Source organism: Juglans regia, chromosome 15, assembly GCF_001411555.2.
Source record: "Juglans regia cultivar Chandler chromosome 15, Walnut 2.0, whole genome shotgun sequence".
Lineage (NCBI taxonomy): Eukaryota > Viridiplantae > Streptophyta > Magnoliopsida > Fagales > Juglandaceae > Juglans > Juglans regia.
In genome coordinates, this window is record NC_049915.1 from 2,895,803 (window position 1) to 2,916,053 (window position 20,251).

Below are 20,251 nucleotides of genomic sequence, written 5' to 3' on the forward strand. Positions count from 1 at the left end.
ATTATTAGTGAAATTATATATATTTTATTTTTTTAATGATTAAAAATATTAAAAAATACTTAAAAAAAAAATTTATAACTAGTGGTATACCTAACAGTAAACACTGGACAGAACACTAACACCATCATTTGATTATTATATAATTTGTGCGCGTAATAAATAATAAGTATTAGAATTTGAAAGAATGATTATATATGTCTAGTTTTTTTTTTCTCTGTAGTATTAAAAATGTTTAACCTAGTGCAAATTTAAGATAAGAAACTTTGGATTAAAATGCTTTTAATTTTTTTTGTTTAAAATTAAAACTTTGGGTGAAAAAAAAATAGTAATATAAAATGAATATTACATTATTTATTAAGTCGTGAGATTAATTCAGATTTATTTTAATTTATAAAATAAATTTTATTATTTTTATCAAATTATAAAAATTAACCTATAATTAGTTTATGGAATTTGCAAAATATACTAGAAATAAGAAAACATAGAGGTTCTCAGAGTCACCGACAAAGAAAATATTTGGGAAAAATTGAAATTCTGAAGGCTTCCGCATATTGTGCGCACCGCACAACGTTGTAGAGTAGAATCCACGTCGTCGTTTCCCAAGCTTTTGCCTTTGCCTCCGACAGAAAAGGACCAAGACAAGAAACAGAGACCTGTGCCGAGACTCTAGTAAGAGAGCGAGAGGAATCTCTGATCCAAATCTCTCCTGTAAAATCTCTTTTCCCTATCTCTCTTCGTTACCCAATTCCCGCCAGACCACTTGAGTCCCAAAACTCTCTCTCCCTGCCATTCGTCTGGAAATTCATCGAAAATTACGGTTCGTTTTCTGATCCTCAGCGCAAAGATTACTCACTCCCGTTATTCAACCTTTTTCATTCCATATACAAAACCTCACAGTTTTTCCACAACCCATATTTCAAGTTCCTGTAAACCAACCTCGGTTGGTTGCAATTTAGCCTCAACTTTAGAATCCAATTCTCGAGATTTCAATTCATAAGCGCAAAAATGGACGAATTTGACGTCCTAACAGAGCGGTTCGGCTTGAAACCGCAAGGGAAAGCTGCTCCAATGGCAGCGTCGAAGGAATCAAAACTACCCACCAGCTCGAGCAATTTCCATAGCCGCAATTTGGGATTTGATTCTGGCTTTAACCCCAACCCGTCCTCCTATTCATCCAGATCTTCCTCGCTTTCAAATACGAGAACCCAGAACTATGGAGGATTTGATGATTACGGTGATTTATTATTCCGGGGACCCAATAAGTCCACGAAGCAATCTGATACTTCATTTGATTACGATTCCATATTTTCGAATAATTCTAGTGGGGGTCCTTCGTCGTTGCCTATTTATAATGGTGACGATATATTTGGAGGAATGCCCGGGTTGAAGAGCTCCGTTTCTGCGAATAATGACGATGTGTTTACGTCTTTTGCTTCGCCACCGAAACAGAGTGCTTCGATCGATGATCTGTTGGGTAATTTCGGTGGAGGAGAGGCAAGATCGAAGAGTCGGAACCAGAATGGATCAGTGAAGAATGAGAGTGATTTCAATGACTTGATACCTGGGTTTGGTGGAAGCAGTACACCAAATAGTGGGTATGTAAAAGTATTATATAGACTTTGGTAGAATGCCCATGTCCATAATGCCAATAACAATAATAGTACCGGGTTTAGTATGAATTCACTACGTGATTTTGGTTCTTGTAAAATTTATTCAATTTGCTAGATATGTTGGGGAAATTTTTCTCTGTGAATAATGAATTTTATTGATAGCGAGGAGTGTTTGAGAAGAACATGAATAAAAGTGAAAATCTTTATAATAAAAAGTGTTTCCAAAATTCTGTAGGCATTTCAAACTGGGTTAATTGAAATGTTCATATTTAGTGGAGCATCTAGTGGAGAATACGTTTACTGATTATTGCCTATCATTTTCATGTCAAAACCAGAGATTGTTTCATAAGTGTCTCATAAAATTCCCTCAATTTTGGTGGACAGATATTAGTTATGTAGAAGGAAGTAATTAGTCATGCTCTTCATTTACCCTTCTGTAGTTATGGTTCAGCTGGTATTAGCTTATGCAAGTAGTACTGTTGTTCTTTGTTCCCGAGCAGTGGCATGTGGAGTTTGTCACTTCTGAAGATCACCAAATTTAGATTCTTTTCTGATTAGTAGTGCATATAAATTCTAAACCCTCCCCTCAATTTGATTATTTCTCTGAGAGTGGAAGATAGCAGTGTACACAAGTGAGCTGTATGGACTTGTGGAATAATTGTTCAGAGTATAGATAACAGTAAACTACGGGTTATTAACTGGTGGTTGTCATAATTATTACTTTGTAGTTGCTTTTTTATTTTTTTTCATTACTAGCAGTCCTCACTGAACAGCTATGGTTGGAAAAGCCTATGGTAATGCAAAATTCCTCTGTCTACATATTTTTAGACAAGAAGATTCTATGGAACATGTGCAAGAAAAATATACATTTTTTAGTTCAGGGGTAAAAAAATCCCAAACTTACCCACATGTTGCATGGATTACCCAAAATTTTTAGGCTAATACAATCTCAGCTGTACCTGATGGAATGAAGAGCATGACCTTGCAGCTCTGATTGAAAAGAGGTGCTGTGCTGGGAGGGATCATTTGCATCTTATTTTAAGTTTATCCTTCCGATCGATTACTTTCTAGTTCTTTTTTTGAATGTGGTTCTATTACTTTTTTAAGTGCCTTTCATTATAGGTATTGTTTTTCTTGTCATTGTTACCATTGTTGTTATTTCTATTTATTAGACCGGATAGCCAGGAAAGATCTGTATCTGTCTATGAACCCTGGCTGAAGTGGTAAAGGCCTTGGTCTTGGTGGTATGCTCCCTCCAGGTATAAGGTTCGAATCCTCTTAGGTGCAAACAATTTTTAGGGGTTATCGGACTGGGGGTAACTTCCCCTTGAATTACCCGAGATGCACTTGCGGGAAACTTTTTGCCGACCCCCGGGATTAGTCGAGACTTTGTTCTCAGACACCCGAGGCCAATAAAAACAAAAAAACAAAAAGATCTGTATCTTTCTATGAATATGTGGCCCTGTCAAATATAGCTGCTTATTTTTTTTGTTAATTTGTTCAACAAATCCGTTATTCTTAGTTTGATAATTTTTTCACATGACAAATCTTAGGAGCAGGACTAGTCAGCCTCAGCAATCACGTGTTCATTCAACTAAATCAACCTTTATTTATTCGGAAGATCCTTTCACTGTATTAGAAACAATCTCAAAGCCAGCATATACCTCCTCAGAACTATTCTCCGATCCCCTTGAACTACTTAGTAGGCCGAATAAATCTGAGGGCACGAAACTTGGTGCTATCCCTATATTGAGGCCCCCTCCAAAACCAATGCAAGTTATGAATGCACAAAAAGGTTCTTAGCTTTTCCCTAATGAAATTCCTCTTTTTCTTTCAGTTCCCTCATAACCTTAATAGTTACAAGATGGTTTGTTTGATGCAGTTAAAAGCTCTCACGCATCTTCAATTGACGAACTTGAGGACTTTGCCATGAGTAGAGTGCGAAATAAAGCCGGCAAACAATCAGATGTACGCACTAGTGAAAAGGCTGTAAAGACATCAGACACCAAATCTAGTTTGCATAATGAAGCTGAATATGCTTCAAGCCACAGTATGCAGCAGGGTGGAGATGATCTAGAATCCTTTTTCAGTGTAGGTTCTAGATCAAACAGTGTACCAAGATCAAGGGCTACTACTTTGGTGAGAACCATGGATGTGACAATCATCACCATTCTTATTATAACACTAATCAGATTATATTATTCACTTTCTCTTGCACTTTTTAGGACACTCTATTTGATGCACCAGTTCACAAGAGAAGTCCTGAAGTGCCCCAGAGGATGCCGTCTGAGGCCTCAGCCAGCATAAAGAAGTCTTCTTCTGCACCATTCATGGTTGATGACCTTTCTTCGATGTTTGGAGGTAATTTCTTATTGATGTGTTGTTTTCATTTCCAGCATGGTAAATTTTGTTGGTATCTTTTCTAAAGCCAATTTCTTTAATGTTTTTTGTTTGCAAAAGCTGCTCCATTATTTGGAGAATTTCAGGACGTTGAAGGAGAAAGTGAAGAAAGACGAAGAGCCAGATTGGGCCGTCATCAAAGGACTCAGGATCGTGCGGTGTGTGTTTTCACCCTTGTCCTTTCTATACACTTTTCTTCCTTAGGTGACACTACATTTTATATTCTGGGATGGATGAGCTTATTTTGTCTCTCTGTACTTATTTTTTTAAAATGAAATATATAAATATGTTCATTGATTTCCTCAATTTCCATTTATTCAGTTATAGTCTGAAATGGTGCATTCCAGAGGCTTTGTTGCCATTCTATTCCCTGTACTGCTTTGGCCTTCAGAGCTTGACATATCTACGATCATTGGTTAATTATTAGGCAATTTAATTATCTAGCCTTTCAGCTTCAAGACTTAGCCTTTCAGCTTCAAGACTTAGCTTCATGGCCTTGATGTTAGATTTGCTACTGGCCAATTTCCCTTGTGTATCGGCGTACACTATCTATTATTGAGTTTTTGTGCTATATGTCTATACGCGTTAGTGGGATGGTCTGATAATTTGTGGCATTTGTGTTTTCAGGCACAAGCAGTGGCTGATATGAACCAGCGTGACCTTCAAACACAGTGGGAGCAAGAAGAGAGGCGTGTGAGTGTTTGTTGTGTTGAGCCATATGTTTTGTATATTCATCTAGCATCTATTACAGCATGGTTTCTAAAATTATTCATCGACAAATCTTTTTATCTCATTTTTTAAATTTATTTACCTTTTCCTCCTCGGTTAGGTGGGGTGGCATTTAGTTTTCAAGCAATGCTTATCTGTGCTCTGCCATATAGCTACTTAGTATTTTATAATCATAATGTTGGCAGAGGATTGCTGAGACCGTGGACATTCAAGTAAAGCGGTGGGCAGCAGGGAGGGAAGGCAATATGCGTGCATTGTTATCATCATTGCAATCTGTGCGTTTCCCAACATATAAACAGTTATTTTTTTACTTGTCAAGAATTAACTATTGATGCTCAATTTTACTCATCACAATCTACTGTAGCTTCCTAAAGTGGTTGGTTTTTTCACATCCTTGATCATTTTGTAAGTTTGCTTTTGTAAGATCTATGTGTGGACCAAGAATCTCTTTCAAAACTATTATATTAAGTAAAGTTCAGAAAAGAGTCTCTAAAAGTTCCCATACAGAACAGTAGCTGAACAGTATTCTCTCGGTAGGAAACCATCAGTTGTTTTTTGCTTGAATGAGGCTGACCTATTCAACTACTGAATCCTTACAAGTGTGGTATTTGATCCTTCTAACTATAATAACCATAAATACAATATATATATATATATTTATACACACATATGGCTACACACTTTTTGAAGATAACTAAATTCTTCATCTTTGGAATGATAACAGGTGCTTTGGCCTGAATGTGATTGGCAGCCCGTGTCTCTGACAGATATGATCACCTCTGCCTCAGTTAAAAAGGTTTATAGAAAGGCGACACTATTTATCCATCCTGATAAGGTTCAGCAGAAAGGTGCAACTCTCAAGCAAAAATATACAGCAGAGAAAGTTTTTGATATCCTTAAGGTACCTTATTGGTATTTCACAGATATTTAAAAGAAAGACCTGATATTGGTAATTCATGTATCTGAGATGCATTAGTCTTTAGATTTCTTCATTCTATTGATATGACCTTTTCCCATTAATGTATTTTTTTAGCATATGGTGATCTTATTGGTATGTTTGTTGGAACTTACAACCAGTAATGATCACGTTAGTCACCCCTCAACCGCAGAATGCAATTATGTTACTCTTGAATGATGTTTCATAAATCTGGTACAAATTTGATTATCTCAAGTGTCTCCCCCTTTCTGCTGTCTATGGATGAACCCTGCAGTTATACAAGGTTCTAAAACAGTTGGTAGAAAAAAAGATAACCACTAATGCTTTCCCCAATTTGACCCCTTGATGATGATTTAAATCTGTGACGTTTCCGTAACTGGTCTTGAAGAGAAAAGTTCCTACCGTCATTTGGGCTACCCTAGATGATGGATTGTAGGTAATGGATATTTTATTTTTCTCTAATTTCTACCAGCAACAAAATGGTGGTCTTCTCATTAAATGGCCACACATGCCTCATGACAAGTGTTTGGTATTATAAAATGGTTTGTGGTTTACTTGACAATGAAAAAGTGGTGTACAATAGTGGTTCTTTAGGACATTGCTAATTAATTATATTTCTACCGAATACTAATTTTGTTAATTGTCCAGCACAGTCCTTGTTCAGTTAACATGACCCCATGTGCGTTTTAGTAATTTCAAACATTTGTATAGAGAAGATATAACCTCCTGAGGTAGTTTAGCTAACAAAAACTGCTAGCAGGTCTACCAGTCAAAGAAACCATTCCGTACTAGTTTTTAATTAAATTCAATCACCAGGAATAATTTGCGAATTCATATGAAAAATATGTAAATATATATGAAGTGCCTATTACATGATCTGAATATGATTCTTTTATAACCATATGTCTACTGTTGCGCTATTTCTCATCTGATCTAATAATTCTTCATTCTCAGTGGGAAAGTACATATAGAAATTGTCATCCTCTTTTTTCCCTTCGACAACTATTGCTGCATCTTGTTACGTGCTGGTTTTCATTCTTGATTTGATTTGATTCTAATACAGGAAGCTTGGAAGAAGTTCAGTGTGGAGGAACTTTCTTAGATATCGCTGGTGATTTGTTCATTTTGTGTTTTTGGAACATATTGGATTTGCAGTTTCAAGTTCCCCTTTCACCATGGAAGAGGCAGTGCTTTACCAGTGGAATTGCTTTTCTGCCGGTTTTAAAATACTGCCCCCGACTGCCGGATGCCCGATAAGGTATACTTGAATATAATGTAAGATAAATGTCTTTTGGGAAGTCATGTAAAGTAATGAAGTTTGTAGGAAATTCAGATTTTACAGGATACATCCCCCCCCCACCCCCCAAAAAATATGTTTACAGTGTTCACAAAGTTGTTGATTTTGAAGTATAAATGTCACTTGTATCCAGATCTTTGGACAGCCCCTAATTGGCCATTGAGCTTATGATTTATTTTGCTTATGACAATTTTTCATGGATCATATTTCTGAAAAGAATCAACATATCGACAGATACTCAAGCGATCGGAAGGGTTATAAGTAGCCCATGAATTATGATACAATTCATTTTACCTGCTTTTTTGGTCTAATTTATCATATTCGACAATAATTGACTTGATTCCAAGCAAGATTTTTTTTTTTTTAAACAAAGTGGACGATATCACGTAATTTTATTTAGTGTTCTTAATTGCAGGAAAGATTGACAAAATATGGCTTTTTTGTGCACAAGTGTCTATGTTTGCTCTCAACAGCATTTTCAAAAGCAAGCAAATTGTCTATGTTTGCTTCCCAAATTTCCAAGTTTGACTGATCCCTTGGATGTTATTAATCATAAGAAAAAGTAGTATTCTTTAAATTTATGGTAGACAAGTGCAAAAATCCCAATATTGACTTGACGATTCAAAAACTAAAACCGAAAAAAAAAACATTTTAAATAGTTAAATATTTTATAATACATAAAAAGAGCCAATAAAACATTTTTCCATCATTACAGACAAAGAGGGGTACTTCCATGGAAAACCCACCCCACCATTGACATTTTTCTCTCTATCCTCGTGTTTAAAGTTTTTTGTTGGAAAGTACCTTACTTCCATCCTTATGCTGTGCATGGGAAACGTGCAGAAAGTATTTCAACAACCTCTCATGAGCACTTTGTGGTAAGGCCTGAGGTGTCTGCTTACTGATCAGGAATCTCCAAATTAAAGGGTAGCGATCGTTAGTTTCTTTCCCCAAATAGATTTCATTGTGTTTATATTAGAGCATGTGAAAAATAAAATAAAAAAGAAAACTTTTTTTCTCTTTTTCCAGCATGATGTCGAAGAAAAAGTGGTAGGAAAAGTGCTCAACAGCTACACCTTTTCTGCAAATGCTCCATTTCTTTACTTGATGAAATCAAAACATAACCATCTGTTTTGTATATTTCCCTTTTATCATCATGGCTCAGGTACTTGCACCAGTTACTCAATGAACATGGAGTTTGACTGTTGAGTAAGTAGTGCTGCACATGTTTCAAGATCCAGCACTCTCTTGAACGGCTGTCTTGGTTTGCCATTTCTTTCTAATTCTTTCTTAGTACACACTGCCTTTCTGGCTGTTCAGTTGGGATTAAAAGGACACTGTGCCCATTGAAAACTAGTATCCCTAAAAGGAAAAAAAAAAAAAAAAAAAATCTCTAGGTGTGGTATTTGTCATATATGGATCTCATTTTCAAGTGATGTTTTTCCACCACCATTACTCTTTACTGGTGGTGGGGCTTCTCATTCAGATGGATAGTTGGTTAATGGCTGCTGAAGCTGACCCGTCTCTTACTGTTAGAGATTCTAACCACATCTTGGATACTCCTACCATGATTGTCATAACTTTACTCCTACTAGGATTAACAACACCCATTTCAGCTTGTTAAGACCATGAACAAGAACTGAAATCCCAAAGATCAATTCTCTCCTTGCTTTAGATCAATTGTTCAGAAATGGTGACAGCATTAAATCTCAACCTTAGTAGGTGGGCGAGAAGGGCTTATAAGACTTAAGATCAAGAACAACCCCTGCAATTGAGCCAGCTGCAGCAGCTATGGTGACGATGATGTAACGCCCCGTCCCCGAGGGTCCGGAGAGTTAACTCATATAACCTGATGATTAACTCTAACAAGACTAGAGTACTTCCAAATTCAAGGATATATATATTTTTCTCAAACCTCAAATCAAATGTAAATACTTCAATTAAATAAACCATATAGACTCATCTATCAAATTTCCAATCCAGCAACTCAAATAAAATCAACTTTTCTTCATGTCTCAATAACAAACTAGAAATAATGAAACATTAACATAAGTCTCCATAAACCGTCTAAATCCACTGAAGCAAAACTTAAGAAACATAAATAACTTCCAACATTAACACTAATATCATGAGATACCCAACAATAAATCAATGCTAATCTTCTCCATAGACTTTAATACTGATCCTCAGCCGAACCATCAATGTCATCTGAAATATTATGGAGATAAGGGGGGTGAGTTATCAACAACTCAGTAAGCAGAGAACATATACCAGTGTATAAACATGAGCATTTACAGAAATCAGAATGCAGAACAAAACATTTTCATTTTCAGAGTGCGGAAGCAGAACATGTTATCAAATTATCAGAGCGAAGATTTAGAAATAATTTCATTCAAAATATTCTTTGGCATAGCATAAATGATCATCGTCATCATCAAAACATCATATCAGAACAGAGGCCATGTATAACCCCCGTGGTAGGGTTGTGCATCTGCGGATAGCCAAGCAGAACATAAAACACTCTGTCACCAAGGTGTGCACTCAAAACAGAGACCACTACTATAACCCGTGGCAGGGCCGTATCCACTATTATTACCCGTGGTTGGGCCGTATCCACTATTATAACCCGTGGTTGGGCCGTATCCACTATTATTACCCGTGGTTGGGCCGTATGCCACTATTATCACCCGTGGCAGGGCCGTAACTGAACAGAACAGAAACAGAATCAAATTCAGAATCAGAGAGTCATGCCAAAGGTTTTCAGAAATCACGTCTTTTCCAAACAGTGTACTGAACAAAATTTTTCGGAACAGAACAAAATCATATCACCACATAATTTATGCACAAATTTCATATTCGCTCTCATTTTCAAAGTTCAGAAATAAAATATCAAAAATAAGCTCATGTTTACACCAGTCATGACAGAAAATACGTTATTCTTAAACAGAATCTCATGAGTAATGCAGAACAAATATCTGAGGTTGTTTTCAAATTTCTTTTCATAGCAGAACATGCACATTTTCCAAAAAGGACCTCAGTTCATTTTATTTAATGCAAAGTCTAGCATAGGAACCCCGCTTACCTGAACTTCTTAGCTTTTTCGAAATTCCTCAAAACGTCGGACAATAATTAATCGTCACCTATAAAATAATCAAGTAATTCCCGTAAATTCTCAATCAATCACGTATTTCGTATTTGAACCTAAGAACCTATTTAAATCCTCAAAACCTAGAATTCTAAAAATTTCCTATAATACCACCATTATCTAAAAACACCAATATTGTTTACTCTTAAAATAAACATTTACTTAATAATATAAAAAAAAATACTTAGTGATTTACTTTAATCATAAATAAAATGTTCAAAATACACTTTCAATAAAATAATCGTTGCACATAGTATAATTAAAAAAAAATACTATATAAACTCGGTACAATATCCTATACATCCCACAAAGGGTAAAAAAGTAATTATCAGACAAAATATTTCCTAAACTACGGAAAGTCTACGGAACAACACAACACAAGCAACGTGACCATGCCGCGCGGTTGAAGAGTAACGGAGGACCTACCGAGAGAAGTGGAGCTGCGACGGAGCTGGGCGGGTGTGCTAGTGGTGGTGGGTACTGCGGCGGTGCACTGGAAGAGAGAGAGAGAGCTGAAACCGAGAGAGAGACGGTGAGAGAAGGAGGGAGAGACCGAGAGAATGGAGACACCAACAAGAAATGGCGTGAGCTTACCGGGGAAACAGAGGCTGCGTGCGGCGGACAGGGGTGATGAGACGTCCTCCTCTGCAGTTTCTGTGTGGGCACAGCGCGGAGGGGCTTTCGGTGGAGGATGCTTTCAGCGGCTCAAGGTGGCTGGAAATGCTCTGTTTTTGGATAACAAAACAGAGCAGTCCGATGCTTGCTGAAGAGGCTACGGGAACGCTAGGCGACAGCTTCGCGTGACTGGGCAGTGGGCACGGTGGTTTCGTGTAGGTTTACGGCGGCTTAAGGAGGTATGGACCTGGCGGCTGCGGTGGCTTCCCGCGGTATGCAACTCGGTGCACGGTAGGCTGAAGGCAGAGGCTTTTCTGTTAACTGGCATGGTGCTTTCCGAAAGGGTGAGGACAGGCTGCGGTGATGCTGGGGCGGCGACGCGGTACGCGGATAAGTTTTGGGGTGCTGCACGACTCGGGGTGCGAGGAACCGAGGGGATGGAGGCTGAGGAGGAAAAACTGGGCTATGGTTCCGCGTGGGAAGGCAGCGGCGCGAGCCTTCATCGTGAATATAAGTAGACGATTGAACATGAAAAGAAAACCCTAGATGAAAACCAAACGGACGCGGGACGTGCATGAGGGACGTGTGTGTGCCAGCATGCCGTGAACGAAAACGTGCGTGTATGCATGCTGTGCGACGGAAAACAAAATAAGCCGTGCGAAAAAAATTAAAATAGACGGAAAGAGAAAGAATTAAAAAAAATGAAACATGCGGGAAAAAAATAAAATAAACGGCCAAGAACTTCAAATTAAAAGAAAATAAAAACGCTACTCAAAATCGTAAATTAAGAACTTAAATAAACAATCAAGTTATAATAAATAAATAAATAAATAAGTAAAAATCTAAAGTCCAACTATACCAATATTGGGTCCGGGTGTTACAGATGAGGCATGCGACGCTCAGGATTTGAAGGCAAAGCCATTTTGTGCTCCACTTTGGTATCTTCTTTTGCCCAATATACATCTCCACAGGGAAGTAAACTGTGAGAGGCCAAAATCCTAAAGCCCCAAGAAGTCCAACAACATCATTAAAGAATGGTAGAAGCATTGATATCACAGTGGTTATGATAACAAAGATTGTCCTCCAAATCAACCGGAAGAGGTTGAGTCTGTAGGAATGAAAACCGGGGATTGGGATTCTGATTTCTTTGGTGATGAATTCACTGTCCGGGAATCTCTCTTGTGCGTTTTTCTCAATCAAGGCGAAAAGGGGTTGGCAATAAACTTGGTATGTACCAACAAGGTGGATTACTAGGGCAACATTTGCCATGTCCAGCAGCCAATATGGGTTATAGAAGCCGAAACCAGTGAGGAGGTTTCCAGGGGAGAGATCCCCAAAAGCAGCATAACCCATGCAGCCACATAGCATGTAGAAAATGGTTGTGACAGCAACGCTAATTAGGGTGGCCTTATTCATTGTCTTGGCCTCTGATGGTGGGCATTTCACTGTGTCCTGTTTTAAATCAGTATAAGTTAGTTCAAAATACTACTCTCGTTTACAAGGAGAAAAGACCGTTGTTGCTCATAAATCTCTAACGGAAATATACCTGGATTTCGATGAGGATCATGGAGTAGGAGTATGCAAAAGCTATGTCTCCGAGTGCTTGGAACATCCTCCATATCTTTTGCGTTTGAGTCACATAGCCAATGCTTACTCCAGTCAGACTTCCCCTGAGCTTTCCAGCTTCTGGTGTTTGAGCAATCAAGAAACAAAACACCAAGTCAGTGCATAAGTTAAGATTCAGGAAAATGAAAAAATGTAAGACAAAAAACATTAACATGGACCTGCTACTTTTGCGATTCCGAGGCCAATACCAATTGTTGAATAAGTGAAGGACATCACGGCTGCGACGCTGGAGAGCCACCACAACTGATCAAAGTCGGGAATTTGGGAGAAAACTATTTGAACGACGCCAAATGCAATCATATATGGGTTGCTGTTTATTTGACATGGATTTTTGCCTTGACTGCTGTGGAAACAGTTAGACCTTTTGATTGCCCTGTTCGATCAAAAGCTAAAAGACCCATTAGTCTCCCATACACAGAGTTCCAAAACCCCATCTATATATGATTTCAAACTTACATCATGATTATGGATGATGCTATTGTGCAGCCAATGCCAGATCCAAAAAGGTTTAAGTACTGGACTAGTCCACATATCTTAACCTTCGCTCCACCTAGAAAATCAAAACCCACAAATAGATTGAGAATTAAAACTTCAACAAAAGCAACCACATACCATATTAATTTATTTGCAGAAACTAAAAATTTAGCAAGATTTACCGAGGTTTGATCGCACAGCATCCATGTAGGTATAGTTTCTCTTGCAAGTGGCAGGGTCCCCGGAACGATAACATGCAGAGAGGAGCGTGGAAGTGTAGTAAGTCACGAGGGAGAACAAGAACATGAAAACGGGACCAGCAACCCATCCCAACTGAGCTGTGGCCCAAGCCAAGGACAGAACCCCAGACCGATCACAGCTGTTATTATATGAGCACTAGCAGTCCAAACAGTCCCTGAATCATGAACAAGTCACACGGAAAACAAACAGAGTTAGTAACAAACACATTCAACTCGAAACTATTTTTGGTTGGCATTTATGGGGAAAGCAGTTTTAAAATGCTAATGGAAGAATGATAGAAAGATTATGCTGAAGTAATTTACCAGTTCGCTTTAGACGGCCATCGTCGTCGAAGCAGTTGGAGCTGCCTTGTGGATTTACGTCGACGGAGACGTTGAAAACTTGGTTGTGGGGAAGATTGTTCTTTGTAGTAGTGTTACCAGACATCTTTGTTCAGGAAAGGGAGCCAACACAGACGAGGCTTTTTTTGTATGAGATCCAAAAGAATCACGAACGTTGAGTATGCGCACCACGTAACATGCAAATCTAAGAAGTTATAAACGGAGAGTTCAAGAAAAGGGGCTTTTCTGTGATGGATCTAAAGCAGAGTTATTGTTAAAATAAGAGATGCGAATGATGGATAAACTTTTATGTATCATTTACAGAAAAATATCTGTATTATCTTGTACAACATGGAGAAAATCAACACAAGAAACCTACACAGCTAAGGAATATATACGAATCTATAAATGGAAATAGGGCCAGCATACTTTACAAGGAGATGAGTATATTCAGTATTACTCGCCCTCGAGTTGAAGAATGAAGGTTCCGAATGCCCAACTTGCCAATGAGATATAGAAGTTGTTCACGATCCAAGGCCTTCATGAAGACATCGGCAAGTTGGGAAGTAGTGGGAACATGAGCCTTGGAGATGAGGTGAACACGTAATTTTTCTCGGACGATGTGGCAGTCAATTTCAATATGCTTAATGCGTTCATGAAAAACTGGATTTTCTGCGGTATAGAGCGACGCTTGATTGTATCTCACATTGAGAAATGCTATCTCAGGTTGAGATAGGTATTGTATTCCTTATATTCATGAATTTCATGGTGTATATTGCCCATTAGAATGGGTCTGTACATGGTTGCTACTGTTATGGAAACAGAGAATTCCTGATATCATGCATGTACAGGTGGGCCTTGCGAGAATAGGTTTGATTCTTGGCTGGAGTATTAATTAGCAATGCTTGAATCATAGGAGGTGATTGTGCTTTCTCTGTTTATTTCTATCTATTTGAACGGATAATCAGGTCCAGATCTGTACCTGTATATGAATACGAAGCATACCTTATGCGACCCTTTTCCTCTATCAAATATAGCAGCTTCAACCTATTTGTATTGTTATTCTTAGTTTTATAAATTTTTGTAAGTCATCCAGAAAAGAATTACACAAAAACAATCTCACAAATTGAAGTGATTTTATCTGATCCGTTAGATCTAATTTACAATAAAATTAACTTTATAAACTGACTTACCACATCAACCTACATCAATTTATAGAATTATTTTTGTATAATTCCTTTTATGTTATCCCATATAATAAGAAATGAGAAAGTTCTTGCTTACTATAAGGTTTCAATGGAATTCTAATTATATCATTAACTAATCATTTTAAAATATAAGGCATGTGATTTGTGACTCCGGTACACCCTTTGTGGTTAGATGATTTTCCAAAGTTTTTCACATGATAAACGTTGTGAGCAGGACTAGTCAGCCTCAGCAATCACCTGTTCACTTGACTAAAGACGCTTTCGCAGTAGAGACAACCTCAAAGCCTGCATGTGCCTCCTCAGAACTGTTATCCGATCCCCTTGAACAGCTTAGTAGGCCGAATAAATCTGAGGGCACAAAACTTGGTGCTATCCCTATATTGAGGTCCTCTCCAAAACCAATGCAAGTTTTGGATCCACAAAAAGGTTTTTCCTTAAACTTGTGAAATTCTTCTTTTTCTTTCAGTTCCCTCGTAACCTTTATAGTTGCAATATGGTTTGTTTGAAGCAGTTAAAAGCTCTCACGCATCTTCAATTGACGAACTTGAGGACTTTGCCATGAGTAGGGTGCGAATTAAAGCCGGCAAACAATCAGGTGTACACACTAGTGGAAAAGCTAGTAAAGACATCAGACACCAAATCTAGTTTGCATAATGAAGCTGAATATGCCCCAACCCGAACAGAGGCCACAGTTTTACACTCGTGGTGAGGTCAGAACGGAACAGAAACAGAATGTTATGTCAGAGGTTTTCAGAAATCACATCAGATCATATCAAAGTACAGAAAATCTTCAAAACACTACATAATTTATGCACAAAATTTTATATTCGCTCTATTTTTCAAAGTTCAAAAACAGAATGTCAGAAATAAGTTCATGTTTACACCAGTCACGACAGAAAATGATTTCTTCTTAAACAGAATCTCATGAGTAATGCAAAACAAATAACTGAGGTAAATAAAATTTCTTTTCAACATCAAACATGTATATTTTCCAAAAAATAACCTCAGCTCATTTTATTTTAATGCAAAGTCTAGCATAGGAATCCCGCTTACCTAGACTTTTTAGCTTTTCCGAAATTTTCTCAAAAATACCGAACAAATATTAATCTTCACCTATAACACAATCACGTAATTTTCATAAATTTCCAATCGAACACGTATCTCAATATTTAAGCCTAAGATGCTAAAATAACCTATTTTAATTTCTCAAAAACCTAAATTCTCATTATTCCTAAAATACCAACATCACTTTCTAACTCATCAATATCCAACATAATAACTCCGACTAAAACATTATATTCCAATTTATTTACAATTGAGATCTTACTATAATTTATAAAACTAAAATAGCGTAACTATATCGAAATCATTATAAGTAGAAAATCATACTTTTATTTAAATCAAAAATATTCTTCTAAAATGATTTAAAGTAAGATTTTACACATCAGTATTTTCATAAAAATATTTCGTTAAAAAAAAATCAGTCTTTTACAAAAACAACTTAACAAAATAAACCCACATGTGCCTAAGTCTAAAAAAAAAAAAAAAATCACATGCAGTCCACTTTATAAACCAATGATTTCAAAACCCAAAGTACATAACATAAACTCATTAAATTAAACACCTGAAAAAATAAAATTGGAGGCATGCTTTAAGGGGTAAAAAGGTAATAATACTTCCTACTATAGTTCATGTAAAATACATATATATATATATATATATATATATATATATATATATACGCACATCTTGTAATGAACTACTAGAGAACGGAAATAAGAAAACTCAACAACAGTGTAGCGGCAACACTTACGGAGAGATGGTGGCACGACGACGTGGAGCTAGCGGTAGACTACAGAAGATGTGGGGTGGCGCCTGGTCACTGGCTGAGAGAGGAAGAGAGGGCGACGAGCAAAAGAGGCACACTGTGAGAGAAAGAGGGAGAGACCGAGAGAACAGAGACACCAACAAGAAATGGCGTGAGCTTACCCGGGAAACTTGAGGCGGCGTGAGGTGGACAGGGGTGATGAGACGTCCTCCTTGGTAGTTTTTGTGGGGCATAGGGCGGAGGAGCTTTCGGTGGAGGGTGATTTCAGCGGCTCAAGGTGGCTGAATATGCTCTGTTTTTGGATACCAAAACAGAGCAGGCTGAGGCTTGCAGTAGTGGCTACGGGGCGTTGGGCAACAGCTCCGTGTGGTTGGGCACGGTGGTGAGGTGTACCACGGTGGTTGAGAAGGGGTGCGTTGTTTGCAAAGAGGAGGAATTGCTGGGCTACGACTTCGAGTGGCAGGGCAGCGGCGTGAGGCTTGTTCGCGCAGAGGGTGACTCGTGATGATGATCTCCCTCTGCTAGTCGTGCGTGGTGGAGATTTCCAAAGTGGGTTATCTTTCGATGTTGGTGGTTTGTGATGGAGGTTTTAAGGTGGCAAAGTCGACGAGCATAGAGCCGAGAACGTGGAGAGGCAGTATGAACGAGAGGGAGTTAAGCGTGGTTTGCGTCGACTTCGTATGGGGCAGTGAACGTAACAGAGCAGTTTCTCTAAGGCCAAAGTGTGAGTATATATGATGCGAAAACTCTAGAGATACGAGAGAGACGTGCGTGTGGAGAGTGCTGAAAAAAAAAAAAACGTGTGCATGAAGTGGACGAGAGGAAACCCTACGGGATTTAAAAAAAAATAGACGGAAATAGAAATAAATAAATAAACATGCGGGAAAGAAATTAACGTGTGAAAAAAAATATAAATATAGTTATAAATATAAAAAGAAAATGAGCTTGACTCGGTCCGAGTGTTACATGAACTGCCCCAGAGGATGCCATCTGAGGCCTCAGCCGGCGTTAAGAAGTCTTCTTCTACACCATTCATGGTTGATGACCTTACTTCAATTTTTGGAGGTAATGTCTTATTCATGTGCACGTTTCATTTCCAGGAAGTTGAAGGAGAAAGTGAAGAAAGACAAAAAGCCAGATTGGGCCGCCATTGAAGGACTCAGGATCGTGCAGTGTGTGTTTTCACCCGTCCTTTTCAATACACTTTTCTTCCTTAGGTGAAACTTATTTTATGTTCTGGGATGGATGAGCTTAATTTCTCTCTATTTACTTATTTTTTATGAATGCGATATATAAATATTTTTTTTTTAAGAAAGAGTCGAAGGTCACATGTCCAATAGTGATCCCGTCCCAATTTTATTGATACCCTCACTTTTGGCGGAGGAATACCGAGGTTACATCCAGAGGTCTGGGGTTACAAATATAGAACTAAGACCAAAACCAGACCTCAAAAATCCAACTTAATTTAACAACGGTACAAAAAAAACCAAAGGATACAAAACCGAGACCCAAAGTATTAACCTGTAATAAAAACATACCTGGATCAATGTCCCCCCTAGCCAATTCTACGAACTTTTCGAATATAGGGAAGACCCCATCTATCAAGTCTAATGTTACCTCTAATGGGAGCAGGCAACTCAGATAACGTAGCCCAAGAACCAGTTAAACCTTTTGCCCCCATTTTAGCCAAACCATCAGCAACCGAATTACTTTCTATGTAACAATGAACTAAAGAAACTTGAAGTCCAGCTAGCCTTTGTTGTACTTCTTCCCAATAATCCTCCATATACCATAGACCACATCTCTGAGCCCTCAACCAGTTAAGCACTAACAAGGAATCCAATTCAATTTCCACACATAAAAAACCCAACTGATCAATGTGCCGAAGCCCATGGAGTAAACCCATCAATTCAGCAAAGTTATTAGAATTATAACCAGTCGTAGCGGCAAACCCACAAATCAAATCCCCTTTATAATCCCTAATAATTCCACCCGCACCCGAAGCACCGGGATTTCCTAGAGAACAACCATCCACATTCAACTTAACCCAACCTGGCTTAGGATGTTTCCACATAACCGAAATGGCAATCTCCTTTCTCATGGAAGTTAAGGGCAAATTGAAACATTGTAAAATACCTTCATCTCACCGAGTGAGCACATTTACCTCCCTAAGCTTTAAAGTAATCCAAGACACCCAATATTTTATGGAACACCAAACCTGTTGGACCGAATCCCTCACACCTTCCATCCTAGCCTTACAACGACGCCCCCATAGCCTCCAAGTAATGATAGCCGGGAGAATACCAAATAATTACCCAGGACGATTAGAATTCCTCGCCCTCCAATGCCAGCAATCCACCCTATGTCTCCATGAACTACCTACCATCAAAGGTACTCCCAGAACAACTGAGCAAATGCTCCAAATTTTTTCTGCAAACTCCCATCTCGCAATAATATGATTAAGGTCCTCATCACCATATGACAAACAACAATCACAACGGGAAACTATAGGAATGCCAATTTTCCGTATGCAATCATCCACCGGAATGTGATGCGATATATAAATATGTTCATTGATTTTCTATATTTCCATTTACTCATTTATAGTCTGAAATGGTGCATTCTGGTGGACTTTGTTGCCATTCTATTCCCTGTACTGCTTTGGCCTTCAGAACTTGACATATTCACGAGCATTGTCTGTATTTTTTTTTTCTTCGCAAGTAATAGACTTCATTAATAAATCAGGATATACAAGCAATGTATGTAGACTAGAAAATAATTATATAGGAGATCCTTCCCACTATGAAAATCCAGCAAACATTGTAGAATTTTTATTAGCAGGATGCTTCCATACATGTTGTTTAAAGCTTCCAATTGCATAATGGAATGCGCGCATCGATTCTAAAATCGATGTATTTTTACTGCTCACTGGCTTTCAAAATTCTGGAGTAGGAATCTTGTATCTCTGGCTATACCTTCCAGTATCCAGTCTGATGCTTTTTGAGGCTGCTCTATGGCTCTGATGGTTACTAGCATTTGTTAATTATTAGGCAATTTAATTTCCTAACCTTTCAGCTTTAACACTTTGCTTCATGGCCTTGATGTTAGATTTGCAGCTAATAGCCAATTTCCCTCGTGTATCAGCTGTGACAGTCTTTTATTGAGTTTTTGTGCTATCATATGTCTATACACGTTAGTGGGACGGTCTGATAATTTGTGGCATTTGTATTTTTAGGTACAAGTGGTGGCTGATATGAACCAGCGTGACCTTCAAACTCAGTGTTTGTAGTGTTGAGCCATGACTTCTAAAATTATTCATCGACTAATGTTTTTTATTTTTTATAAATTTATTTACCTGACAGATATGATCACCTCTGCCTCGGTTAAAAAGGTTTACAGGAAGGCAACATTATGCATCCCATTATGCATCCATCCGGATAAGGTTCAGCAAAGAAAGCTTTTGATATCCTTGAGGCTTTTCTTTTTTAAATTAAATAACTGTTTTTATTGATATCCATCCTGATAGGCAACATTATGAAAACCCTCACTTATGATGGAGGAAAACCGTGGAAACAACCTTCATCACACCAGAAAAAAAAAAAATGAACTAATAAGAAAAGCTCAAAACCCTATTACTTACAACGTATTTCCGGCAATCCTATCCTATCCAATCTCAACAGGCCTATTATCTCCTTTGGGGCCCGCTCAAAATCCATTGTATTTCCTTTGGTACCTTCTTTAGCGAGACCTGATATTGGTCTTGATATCAATATTTCCTTTGGCACCTTCATATTTCACAGA

The 20,251-nt window shown here is 38.1% G+C and overlaps 1 protein-coding gene and 1 pseudogene across 2 annotated transcripts; one reads left to right on the plus strand and one right to left on the minus strand.

Annotated features, from left to right (window-relative positions):
• Nucleotides 1-562: 562 nt before the first annotated feature.
• Nucleotides 563-7,157, plus strand: LOC109019017 (auxilin-related protein 2-like). 2 transcript variants are annotated; one of them, XM_019001232.2, is made up of 9 exons: nucleotides 563-1,595; nucleotides 3,164-3,405; nucleotides 3,493-3,749; nucleotides 3,836-3,971; nucleotides 4,071-4,168; nucleotides 4,638-4,703; nucleotides 4,925-5,014; nucleotides 5,464-5,640; nucleotides 6,740-7,157. In XM_019001232.2, exons 1-9 carry the CDS (start codon nucleotides 1,006-1,008, stop codon nucleotides 6,776-6,778), a joined length of 1,695 nt encoding a protein of 564 aa, XP_018856777.2. In that variant the 5' UTR covers nucleotides 563-1,005; the 3' UTR covers nucleotides 6,779-7,157. The 2 variants fall into 2 exon arrangements, with proteins under 2 accessions (XP_018856777.2, XP_018856778.2); XM_019001233.2 differs by having other exon boundaries at nucleotides 565-1,595; nucleotides 3,170-3,405.
• Nucleotides 7,158-8,688: 1,531 nt separating this feature from the next.
• On the minus strand, nucleotides 8,689-13,520 carry LOC109019016 (annotated as a pseudogene).
• Nucleotides 13,521-20,251: the final 6,731 nt, after the last annotated feature.

What these genes read in the sequence shown, in the direction of transcription:
- LOC109019017 (XM_019001232.2), top strand. Translation starts at nt 1,006, where the DNA reads ATGGACGAATTTGACGTCCTAACAGAGCGGTTCGGCTTGAAACCGCAA. An exon ending in AGTTATGAATGCACAAAAAG is followed by an intron (nt 3,406 to 3,492) that starts GTTCTTAGCTTT and finishes TGTTTGATGCAG; the next exon opens with TTAAAAGCTCTCACGCATCT. An exon ending in AAAGGACTCAGGATCGTGCG is followed by an intron (nt 4,169 to 4,637) that starts GTGTGTGTTTTC and finishes TTGTGTTTTCAG; the next exon opens with GCACAAGCAGTGGCTGATAT.